General features: G+C 44.6%; 1 protein-coding gene across 1 annotated transcript in view; it reads right to left on the reverse strand.

Moving 5' to 3' along the window:
• Positions 1-424: 424 nt before the first annotated feature.
• Positions 425-13,228, reverse strand: part of ERICH1 (glutamate rich 1) — a 107,571-nt gene continuing 94,767 nt past the window's right edge. The window contains exon 6 of the mRNA XM_077942902.1: positions 425-2,285. Coding sequence (XP_077799028.1) covers positions 2,026-2,285 — 260 coding nt within the window. The 3' untranslated portion in view covers positions 425-2,025. The remainder of the gene's footprint in view (positions 2,286-13,228) is intronic.

The raw sequence follows: 13,228 nt of genomic DNA on the forward strand, positions 1-13,228 counted from the left end.
GGAAAACTCTCTCGCTTTGAGACTTGGGGCCCACCTTTCGGAAATGCAAAAGAAACACCGACATACGTCTTCATTAAGCCAAATCCGCTGGGTATGGTTTCATGTTTTTACAGATATTTAACCTCTCTCAGTTCTGGAATTGTGTTAGCATTTGCACTTTTGATTCATCTGACTCCAAGTGTTATAACCCCCTTGGCATCTGTCTAGACAGGTGCTGCCTACTCAATGCAGTATTTTTACAGATTTGTCAGGTTACTGGTGGGACCGTGTCAGGATCACTAATGGTCATGTGCGCGTGTCTATGACCCCTTCCAAATTCTAAGCTCTTCATGGATAAAGACTAGGATTTCTCTTCCTTAGTATTTCATGTTGGACTAAATAATAAGTATGAAGGAGTGTTGAGTCAATGTTTTCCATTCACTTCATTTCATCAATTCATTCTTTATCCAACATACACTTGTTGATGCCCAGCTCTGTGCCTGACACGATGGCAGCTGTGGATGGTAGCTGTTGATCTGAAAAAGCATCCTTCATTCAGGTGGAAGCTGGACAGGAACAACCCACCCAGCCAGTTAGGTTCCTCAGCTGCGTGACACCAGGGAGCTGCTCTCTGGGGATTGCATATATTAGGAGAGGGACAGAGTGCGTGACTGAGCCACAGGCTCACCTCAGCCAGTCAGAAGGGCTTGGGCACTGCCTCATTCAAACCACCTTGGAGCAGATAACACCCCGCTCCCAGCAGCCCTGGACCCGCCGGCCACTGAAGATCTCAGCTCTCACCCGCCTCGCAAAGCTCGCGGCATCTGAGTCTTGGGTTCCTGGTCCATTGCTTAAAAAGTCACTCATCACACAAAGTCGAAAGCAGACAGTTCAAAGTCAAAAGCTTGACCTGGAATTGCCCCAGTCAGCACCACAGCTGGTTAAGGCGGCCCCTCACTCTTTCCTCCTCTTATTTTCTCGGTCTTAAGCCTGCTTAGAACTCCTGGAAAATCAGGTTAAGGGAGATCCGTTGTGTTCATTATTTTAATACAATGTTTGTTGATCCACAGATATGTGCCGATTGCTAGGATAAAGAGATAACTAAGATTAATCTTCCTAAGCCCTCCTTTCCTCAGCCATAAACAGGACAATGATCAAAGCAAGGATCACAACAGTGCCCGGGGTGGCTGTCGTCTCTATGAGGCCTGGGTGCGCTGATGCCATTCCTGCAAAGGGCAGGCTCAGACAATGGCAGTGTTGATTACGGTGATGGCTGCAGCTGCAGACAGCTATCTGGCAAGTGCTATGAACTATCCCTGATCGGCCCAGGGGAGGCGCGCCCCTGACCCGTCACCATTGGAAATCAACTTAATGGACTGTCCTGGAAAGGCAATCAGTCTAGTCTAAACAGGAAAGACAACATTCTTATTGCTTGGAGGTTTACCCGAGTGAGAACTGAGTGGAATGACAGAGAAAACACCCATTGCTATGAGCTACCTGGTAAAAGCTCAGAGAGGACAGAAAATTGCGTTTCATTTTCTGATAGAACATCTTGTTACAAATTTGCAACCCTGTTTTCTGTCAATATTCTGCTTTCCTCTTTAATGAATATGCTGTGGTCTCATGCAGTACAGAGAACCTAGGGAAATTAACCTAATGAATTACTAAGTTACAATTTTCCAGATGACCTCGATTGCTGTTTTCTTGAAAATGTAGATGTTTGGGAATTGTTGGAGAGGACACACACACATTCTCAGCCCCTCACTCCCCTCTGTCGCCTTTAGCGCACGCCATGCCCAGAAATGTGCGAGAGAAGAAAGTCCGTTAAAAACACCCTGTACCTCTGGTAATTTGTTTCTCTGTATTGATAAGTTATTAATAAGTATATTAAACTCAAGGGTACACCTAAAAGAAATTCCATAACCTGAAAAGTGTAGTCACGCGGGCTCATGACAGTTTCTCTGTGTCCAGGTGGTGTCTGGGGCACAGATCTCTGTAACGTTGCATTTTCACATTTGTGCGGCAGGAGGGGCAAGAGGGAGGGCGTTAACTGGCAGTTGATGAAGACAGGTTCCTGTCGGCCAGGCGTGCGCAGCCGCCATCCCGAGACAGACTCCCGCCACGTGGGTGAGGCTGACAGAGCCCCGCACCCCCGGTCATGCTCTCCTGGCTAAGCAGACTCAGGGCTGGACCACAAACCCAGATATGTATGGCCAGAGCACTGCTCCCAGGAATTTGAAATTGATACCTGGGGACCACAACACGCGCATCTGGGAAATGGAGCTGAAAAGCAGATAAAGTCAGGGCTGGGGAGAGAGAATCAGAGTGAATGGGGAGAGGGAGGCAGAGACAGAGAAGGAGAGAGACACAGAGAGAGGGGGAGGGGACGGAGGCAGAGGGAGAGGAAGACAGAGACAGAGAGAGATGGGGGAAGAGAGAGAGCGGGGGAAGAGAGAGAGGGGGAGGAAGAAAGAGGGGGAGGAAGAGAGAGGGGGAGGAAGAAAGAGGGGGAGGAAGAGAGAGGGGGAGGAAGAGAGAGAAGGGGGGAGAGAGAGACATTGATTATATAAGCAAGCAACTACCCAGAAGGAAGAAAAACGATTCAGGACCAATGGAATAATTCTGGTTCCTACTTTGATTCTTTGTCCCAGCCCACCCATGACTGTATGACAGTTCATATGATTCCAGTTTAGCTGGCTAGGAAACTGAGAATGGAAGAAGGCAGGAGTTCACTCGGGGCACAGGCGGTGGGGACCAAACGATTCCAAGTGGTACTGGTGCCCTCATGAAGCGCTTCCATAAAAAGCGGGAAGTACTCCAACTGCTGGGAGCGTCTTCTAAATTGGGATGTTCCTGGCGGTTCAGGGCAGCCAGAGGATGCCTCCTCAGAGGGCTTCCCCCACTATGTCCAGAGCGTCGCCGTTGCTCATGGCTCCACGCCTGCCTCACCGTTCTCAGCACTGATCACTCCCTGTCATCTGCTACCTGCGTGTTTATCCATTTGCTCCTCATGTGGCCCCACTGGGGAGTGCTGAGTGCTTGGTGCTTAGTCTATCCTCACTTCCCTCTGACTGCTGAGTGCTTGGTGCTCAGTCTATCCTCACTTCCCTCTGACTGCTGAGTGCTTGGTGCTTGGTCCATCCTCACTGCCCTCTGAGTGCTCAGTACTTGGTGCTCAGTCTGTTCTCACTGCCCTCTGAGTGCTTGGTGCTCCATCTGTTCTCACTGCCCTCTGAGTGCTCAGTACTTGGTGCTCAGTCTGTTCTCACTGCCCTCTGAGTGCTTGGTGCTCCATCTGTTCTCACTGCCCTCTAAGTGCATGGTACTTGGTCCATCCTCACTGCTGAGTGCTTGGTGCTCGGTCAATCCTCACTGCCCTTTGAGTGGTCAGTATTTGGCCCTTGGTCCATCTTCACCACCCTCTGAGTGCTTGATGCTCAGTCCATCCTCACTGCCCTCTGAGTGCTCACTACGCAATGTTCCATCTGTTCTCACTGCCCTCTGAGTGCTCAGTACTTGGTCCATCCTCACTGCCCTCTGAGTGCTTGGTGCTTGATCTATCCTCACTGCCCTCTGAGTGCTCAGTACTTGGTGCTTAGTCTGTCCTCACTGCCCTGTAAGTGCTTGGTGCTTGGTTTGTCCTCACTGCCTGGAGCAGTGCCTGGCATAAGCTCAGTGGGTACACGCTAACTGACTGAGTGACTGCAGCCTCCCCCTCCCACCCCACTCTCTTTCAGAGACCTTGGGCAACATTATCAAATCCTCCAGGCCTCAGCTATGAAATGGGTGTGACTGGAACCTCCTTCCAGGCTGTGATGAGACTAACTGCGTTATCACACACAGCATGCTTGGAACAGCACCCAATGATATTAACTATTAAAACGGTGGTTAAACCTGGTGTCATGGACTACACTGCTACGTGTAATCTTAATGCAAGAGCACACAGACCGAGAGGGCCACTTGAGACATGGTCCCCCAAATGCCTGACCAAGTTGGAGATCAGTGGTGGAATTTTCAAAGGTAGAGGACACAGCTACCACCTTGGGAGTGGTGGACTGCCCCGAGAAGACAATCATTTAACTGGAGAAAATGGTTTTAAACATCATTTAAAGTCTCTGAAATGATCCTAAGGGCATACACAGACTGAAAACTATTTCTTCAGGAAAATTCAGTAAATCTTGGTAAGAACAGTGAGAGTCTGTGGCATTTGAGCCTCAGCCTCCTTCTCCCCTCCCTCCAAGCCCATCCAGAAAACGGGAGCTCTGCTCTGTACAGACGTGGAGAAGAAAATGGGGGCCCTACTCCCCCAGCGCCCAGTCTGGGGCTCTGGCCACCTGTGTTTCCCACCTCCCAGCCCCCTTTGAAAATGTGGAAAGCCAAATAAAGAGAAAGTCTTGAGAGCAGCAAGGGCAAGTGACCCGCTGTGCAGGAGGGAGCCCCGGGGAGACCTGTCTCGCACAAGGGGATTCTGTAGATAATTGTAAAAGACAGTATACTATATTTCTTCTTTCTTCTCTTATTTAAAAAATACTTACATAAAAGAATATGTATATCATTATATTATTTGTATTATAACGTATAGAAATGTAATACATTTGAAAATAGCAGCACAAAGAAGGCGGGTTGAAACAAAGCTGTACTGGAGTGAAAGAAATGGCATCAGATAGTGACCAGAATCCACAGGGGGAAGAAAAGAGAATCAGAAATGGTAAATCAGGAGGTTAATATAACAAACTTTATAAACATATACTTTCTCTCCTTTCTTCTCTCAACTTCCTTAAAAGACTTAAGATTATGTAAAGTAGTAATTACAACAATATATTGTTGGGTTTGTAACATATACAGGGACAATATATTAAACAAGAGCACAAAAAAGAAGTCTATGGAATGAAACTATGTTTTATGAAGTCTATGGAATTGAACTCATTCCACAGGAGTATGTTTCTATATTTCACTGGTATTAGGCTAGTATAAATCTAAAATTAAATTTGACGTTAAGATGTACATGGTAAGCCCTAGAGCAACCACTAAGAAAATGACTCAAACAATACAGTAAAGAAGTCATTTAAGAAATAAAAAGTATTACATTATAAAATATCCGCTTAATACCAAAAAGCAATACAAGAACATGGAGGAATAATAAGGACATATAGAAAACAAAAAGTGGGCCAGTCGTGGTGGCTCACACCTGTAATCCCAGCACTTTGGGGGGCCAAGGTGGGTGGATCACAAGGTCAGGAGTCCGAGACCAGCCTGACCAACATGGTGAAACCATGTCTGTACTAAAAATACAAAAATTAGCTAGGCGTGGTGACGCACACCTGTAATCCCAGCTACTCAGGAGGCTGAGGCGGGAGAATCGCTTGAATCCAGGAGGCGGAGGTTGTAGTGAGCCAAGATTGCACCACTGCACTCCAGCCTGGGTGACTGAGTGAGACTCTGTCTCAATAAATAAATAAATAAATAAATAAATAAGAAAACAAAAAGCATAATGGTAGATATAAATCCAATAATCAATAAAAATAATATTTAAATGTGAATCAATTGAACAAGTCAATCAAAAGGCAGAAATTACCAGATTGAATAAAGGGAAACAAGAAACCGGCTTATCAAGTGTGTGTCTGTGTGTCTGTATAGTAGCTACAATGTACACTGACTTCCTATAGAAAAAGTATTCATATTCTGTAGAAAATCCAGTGTAGCTTTTAAAAATATAAATGAGTTGAAAGTTAAAGAACAGAAAAACATATGCCATCAAACAGCAACCATGACAGAGCTGGAGAGGCTATACTAACATCAGAAAAAATAGACCCTAAAACAGAAAATGTTACTAAAGATGAATATTTTGTAATGATAAAAGAGTCAATTCATCTGGACAATATAACAATTATAAACCCATATGCACCTAACAGTGGCACTCCAAAATATATAAAGCAAACTGGTGAAACTGAAGGGAGAAGTAGACAATTTAATAATGGTTTTTACAAACTTCAATACCCCATTTTTAATTATTTATAGAACAAATAGGCAGAAGATCCACACAGAAATAAAAACTTAAATAAACTTAGATTTAACCAGCACCTACAGAACACTTCACCAAAAACAGCAGAATACATATTCCCAAGTACACATAAAACATTCTCCACAATTGACAATATGGTGCATACACCATAAAATAAACTTGAATACCTTTAAATAGGATTGAAATCATAAGTATATTGTCTGAGCACAATGGACTTAAGTTAAAAATCAGTAATAGGAAGAAACTTGGGAAATGCACAAATATCTGAAAATTAAACAATACACTCCTAAATAACCAATGGATGAAAGAAGAAATTACAAGGGAAATTAGAAAAAACCTTGAGAAGGATGAAAACAAAAGTACATCATGCCAATATTTATAGAATGCAGCTAAAGCAGTGCCCAGAGGAAAAGTTATAGCTCTACATGCTTATATTAAAAAAGAAGCTCTCAAATCAATAACCTTTCTACCTTAAGACACTAGAAAAATTTCTCACAACAAAAGATAAGTGTGTGATGTGATGGATATGTTAATTAGCTTGATATAACCATTTAACAATGTATATATATATCAAATATCATGCAGTAAATATATGTAATTTTTGTCAACTATATGTTAATAAAAATTTTAAAAATAATTAAATAATTAAAAAGAGAAACTAGATAGAGAAGGGCAAACTAAACTTAAAACCAGCAGAAGAAAGGAAATAATCAAGATTAGAGCAGAAATAACCGACAGAGAATAGAAAAACAATAGAGAAATCAACCAGACCAATGGTTAGTTCTTTGAAAAGATTGACAAAATGACAATCCTTTAGAAAGACTAAGAAAAAAAGAGAGGGACTAAATTACCAAAATTAGAAATGGAAGGGAGGATATCTTATAAAATAATGACCTTATAAAAGTAAAAAAGGATTATAAGTGAATAATATCAATTATATGCCAACAAAGTTAGATACAATTCCTGAAAAAACACAAACTACCCAAACCAACTCAAAAGAAAATAGATCTAAAACAATTAGAGATTAAATTAATAATGTTAAAACTTCCTTGCGGCTGAATGTGGTGGCTCATGCCTGTAATCCCAGCACACTGGGAGGCCACGGATAACGATCACTTGATGCTGGGAGTTTGAGACCAGCCTGGACAACACAGTGAGACCATCTCTTTAAAAAATAAAAATGAAAAAATTAACCAAGTGTGGTGGTATGTGCACCTGTAGTCTTAGCTACCTGGGAGACTCTGGCAGGAGGACTATTTGAACTCAGGAGTTTGAGGTTATAGTGGCCTAAGATTGTGCCACTGTACTCCATCCTGGGTGACAGAGCAAGACTCTCAGAAAAATAAAAATAAATAAATTCTTTGCTATGGTCTGAATATTTGTATCCACCCACCATGTATATATGACACTCAATCACCAAGATGATGTTATTAGGAGGTGGGGCCTTTGGAGAGTGATTAGGTGATGCAGGCCCTGTGAAAATGAATACGATTAATGCTTTTATAAAAGAGGCCCCCAAGAGCTGCCTTCCCTTCTGCTATGTGAGGATGCAGTGAGAAGTCACCATATCTATGAAGCAGAGAACAAAGCTTTTCTAGATACTAAATCTGGTGGTGCTGTGATCTTGGACTGTCCAGTCTCCAGAACTGTGAGCAATAAATTCTGCTGTTTATAAAGTACCCAGTATGGGGTATTTTGATATCATAGTCCAAACAGACTATCCTTGAAAACCCAGGCCAGGCAGCTTCACTAGCAAATTCTATCAGACATTTAAAAAGGCAGGGCACAGTGGCTCACACCTGTAATCCCAGAACTTTGGGAGGCTGAGGTGGGAGGATCATTTGAGCCCAGGAGTTTCAGGCCAGCCTTGGCAACAGAGTGAGACCCCATCTCTATAAAAAATCTTTTTTTTTAAATAGCCAGGTGTAGTGATGCACACCTGTGGTCCCAGCAACCCAGGATGCTGAGGTGGGATAATTGCTTGAGCCCAGGAATTCAAGGCTGCAGCGAGCCATGATTGTGCCACTGTACTCCAACTTGGGCAACAGAGGAGATCCTCTCTCTAAATAAAATAAATAAACAAACAAATAAATAAATAAATAAATAAATAAAACATCCATAATAATCAATACCAATACTGTCAATACCAATCCTACCAAAAAATAGAAAACGGTTTAACACTTCCCAACTCATTCTATAGAACAGTATGACCCAGAGATAAAACAGGCAAAGATATCAAAAGAAAACTACAGACTAATGTTCCTTGTGAATACAGACACAAAAATCGTCAACCAAACACTAGCAAACAACTTAAAACAATGCATAAATGGAATTACACACCATGAGTAAATGGAATTTATCCTAGGAATTCAAGGTTGGTTTGGCAACAACCAAAGTAACAGCAACAACCAATGTAACAGACACCATATGAATAAAGTACAAAATCCATGTGGCTTCCCAATAGATGCAGGAAAGAAATTTGAGGAGACTCAACACCCTTTCATGCTAAGAGGATGCTCAACAAACTAGAAGTTGAAGGAAACCTCCTCAACCTGATGCTTATGTTTATGGTCAATTGATTTTCAACAAGAATACTATGACAACTCGAAGGGGAAATAATAGTCCTCTATTTTTTAATTTAAAAATGTTTATTTTTTCCAGGTTTATTGAGGTATCGATGATAAAAATTGTATGTATTTAGGTTGTACAGTAGGACTTTTTCATATATGTGTAGATTGTGAAATAATTACCACAATAAAGCTATTTAGCACATCTATCCCCTCACAGAATTACCATTTTGTGTGCATGAAGAACAGTTACTTAAATAAATGATGCTGGAACAAGTGGATTTTATGTAAAAACATGAAGTTGAACCCTTTTCTTACACTACTCACAAAGTCTAACTCAAAATGGACCACAGACCTTAGTGTCAGAACCGAAACTATAAAACTGTCTGAAGAAAGCACAGGTGTAAGTCTTCGTGACCTTGGATCAGACAATGATTTCTTAGATATGAACCAAAAGCACTAGTAATGAAAGAAAAAAGTAGATAAATTGGCTACATTAAAAATTTTTTTGTTGCAAATGATACCACCAATAAAGAAGAAAACACACAGAATGGGGGAAAATTTTGTGAATCATATACCTAATCTAATGAGGGACTAGTATCCAAAATATACAAATAACTCTTACAACTCAATAATAAAAAAACCCAACTACACATTAGTGAAGGATCTGAATAGACATGATTCTAAAGAAGTCATGCAAATGGCCAATGAGCACACGCAAAGATATTCGACTTCATTATCCACCAAGAAAATGCAAATTGAAACCACAATGAGACATCACCTCAAACCTGTGAGGATGGCTAGATGAGACAGATAGATGATGCAAGATTAGAGAGGATGTGAAGACATCAGAACCACTGAGATGAGGAACCAAGGTAATGCACACATTCCTGATGAGGATGTGAGATGGTGCAACCATGTGGAACACAGCCCAGCAATTTCCCAAAGAGGTGAACACAGAGTCACCACATGATCCACTCCTAGGCACAGACCCAAGAGAAGCAAAAACACATTCACGCCAAAGCTTGTACATGATTGCTCACAGCACAGTCGGTATCAGTCCATTCTTGAACGGCTATAAAAAACTACCTGAGACTGGGTAATTTCTAAAGAAAAGATGTTTAATTGGCTCCTGGTTCTGCAGGCTGTACAGGAAGCATGGCTGGGGAGGCCTCAGGAAACTTACAATCCTGTGAAGGTGAAGGGGGAGCAGGCACGTCCTGCATGGCTGTAGCAGGAGGAAGAGAGTGAAGGGGGAGGAGCGACACACTTTTAAACAGTCAGGCTCCCTGAGAACTCACTGTCACAAGGAAAGCCAGGTGGATTCCAGCCCTGTGATCTAATCACTCCCACTAGGCCCCTCCTCCAACATCGGGGATTACAATGAGATTCTACATGAGATTTGGGTGGGGACACAAATCCAAACCATATCAGAGTCCTTCACAATCACCCAAAAGTAGAAACAACACAAATGCCTGCTATCCGATGAATGGATAAAGCAAGACCTATTCCAACAATGGAATCGTAGCCACAAAAAGGAAAGCAGCAGTTCATGCTACCGCAGGAATAAGCCCTGAAACCACGAAGCCAGACACAGGAGGTCACGTAGTGTCGTGCTTGTCTACAGGACACGACCAGAGGAGTGGACAAATCCACAGAGACAGGAAGTAGATTCGGGGTTGCTGGGGCTGAGGGTACGGGGTCTGGGTGCATGGTGGGGTCTAAAGAGCACGGATGTCTTTTGGGGGTAACACAAGTGTTCTCACATTCAGTGTGGTGATGATTGTACAACTCTGAATATACTAATAGCTGCTGAATTACACACTTTAAATAAGTGAATTTTATGGTAAGCAAATTATGTCTTAAGACATTCAAAATAATAACAAAGGACAGAACTCACACATCTTCTTTAGACGGAAATGGAGTCTCACAGCAGCAAGTGTGCTGAAACTTGCTTCTGAACCATGCGCAGTTGTAGGCCTGTCTCAAGTGTTCTGTCGCTGGCCTGTGTCCTGCCTTGCCGGGGGATGTGTACGTGGATCATGGTCATGTTCTCTGTTACACAATGTAGTTTTCACCTTGGGCTAAGACGACGTGATTCTTCAAAGGTTTGTGGTAGAAATCCCATTTAAGAAACTGGTCCAGATTTCTTCATACCATAAAATTGTTTAAAGAAGTTATTTATTCTGCCTAGCAAAGAATATTATTTTTATTCCATTTTCATCCATTCTACAATAGAAAATGTACTTCACACTTCACAGCTTTCTTCTATACATATAAAACTTTTGAACATGTGAACCATTTCCACGCACCCTCCCTGGCCTTCTGTGTTTAATTTTCTTTGCCATTTTCTCAGGGAAAGGAAGCTGCATATTTTGTGGCTGTTTTAAAGAAGAGTGAAAATAGACTGCACAGAATTATCTGTAGAGTTTGACGTACAAATTGCTGGGAGTTAGGCCTGAGTCTACTTGGAAATTGTATGGCTGAGAAAATCCCATTCTCTGACAATTCTACTCAGAGCCAAATATTGAGGACCTGGGCACTCGCGGCTTGAAAGGGCGTGACCCGGGGGCTGCTCCAAAGACCCTACTTGTCTCCTGAGCCAAGTTTGAGCCTCTGCCAGGTCTGCAGGGGCAGGGGTGGGTCGTTCTGAGCAGGTTCTTAGATGAAGAAATGCACATGAACTCAGCTCTGAGACACACATAACACAGTGCCTAGCGCACCTGCTGCAGGTACAAAGGTAAGTAACGGAGAGAGATCCCCGGGACACAACCGAACGGACGCGCTGCCTGCAGAGGCACGGGTCCCTCCGAGAAGTGACACTGTGCCGGGGGATAATTTTATCATGAATGACCTTGTCAAGGTCCTCCTAAATATGGAACTGTGGCTGATGGCCTGCCTAGAGGGTGTTCCAGCTGGGGTCTGTCTCTCATCACAATGCCATCCTCACCCTGAGCCCCTGGACTCCTGTCCTGCCTCTCGGTTGCAGAGTGAAGATTTTCTGCTTTTTATATTTGCTGACTTACATCACATCATGGAGTTTTTAGTCTCTTGATCCGGGAGGCTGTACAGGGAGAGCTAAGGAAATGCTGGCGGTTGGAATCTGCCTTCCAGGGCCAGCTGGGACCCTCTGGATTCCCAACCCCAGCTGTGCTGTGGAGGAGGAAAGCACAGCTCAGCCTGGTACTCCCTAAGCTCTCGTCATGGTGCCTGACACTCCCTCTGTCTCCTCGGAGGGCCAGGCCTCCGTGCTCTGCGCTCCAGCAGGACGGGGATGGAGGCATCGATGAACACCTGCATCAGGCAAGGTCATGGATATCGGGAAGACAGACAGCAGCAGATCCAGGTCTGAGCTCACATGCGGCCACTGACATGCTGTGTGACCTGTGGCACTGGCCCAGGCTCTCTGAGCTTCAGATTGAGCTGGAGATAGGAACACTCACCTTACAGGATTAAAAAGGGGTGTATAACACGCCAGGTGATGGCAAACGAAGTGCTTGAGTGAATGACGGCTCCTTCTCTCCCATCCCTGGACAGGAAAAGTCTGCACCTCACTGAGAGCCTCGACTTCACATGCCAACTTCAACAAACTCTCACTGCACCTCTCCCAGGGGTCAGGCACTCGCGCTACGTTATATCTAACTCCCAGCACAGCCTTCTGAGTTAGGACATATGACCGCCATCATTTTTCACACCAGGCAAGTTTTATGAAGTGTCAGTGCCTTCCCAGAGCCACGCGGCCAGCAGGTGAGAAGATGGCTCTCCAGCCACAGGTCAAGCACCTTGTCCTGTCCATTTCACTGGCCTTCACGGAGGCCCGTGGTGCCTCCCTGCACCGCCTGAACCCAACAGCAAGGCCACGGGGCTGTTGCTCGCCCCAGGGGCTCCTCTTGGCCTGAGAGTTCCATGTTCAGCCACAGGGGGGTTGCTGGTCCCTGGCCTCTGCCTTTTCCTTGGAGAAGCGTCTGTCCAACTGTGTGGTCATAGCAAAGAGACAGCGAGGGTCTGACAGGCTGGGGAGCCCAGAAAGAGGAAGGTGAGGACCAAGCTCTGGGCAGATCCCAGCCTCCTCCCCTAGTTCCCTTGGGAAGGGGAGGCCCAGCAGAGAACAGGGGCCGGGGGGGCCTGGAACGTGCTGAGACCACAGTGCAGGACACTCCCAGCTCAAGGGGCCTCAGCAGGGGAGCCTTCCTGGGGAGTGAGAAGCCAGCAGCCCCTCCCCTCCCTTCCATTCTCATCTAAATGGTCCTCTCTCTGTCCCTGCCCCAGACCGCAGAGGAAGGAAAGCAGGTGCCATGAGGAAGCAACACGGGGCCTAGAGTCTTTCTAGACGGTTCATTATGAGGCTCTTGAAGTGCTGTGTGTGGAAATTACGAAATTACTTGATGTTATCTGCAGGCTAGCCAGGGCCCCAGGCAGGCAGAGCGGGATGGAACCCTGGCCAGGGCCCCTGTGTCAGCTCAGAGCTGGCTGTGGGTGGACCCGCGTCCTAACTGTCTGCTGTGGAAATTCTACTTTACTGGGAGTTTTTGTTGAAGTTTGGTCACAACTTTTGGCCTCTTGAGAGTGATGATCTCATAAACAGGACCGTTGTGATGGAGAGCAGGGCCTCCGCCTGCACCTTCCCTGGCAACCACTCCCCTGCACAGGGCATGTGGCT

Source organism: Macaca mulatta, chromosome 8 (assembly GCF_049350105.2).
Source record: "Macaca mulatta isolate MMU2019108-1 chromosome 8, T2T-MMU8v2.0, whole genome shotgun sequence".
Classification (NCBI taxonomy): Eukaryota; Metazoa; Chordata; class Mammalia; order Primates; family Cercopithecidae; genus Macaca; species Macaca mulatta.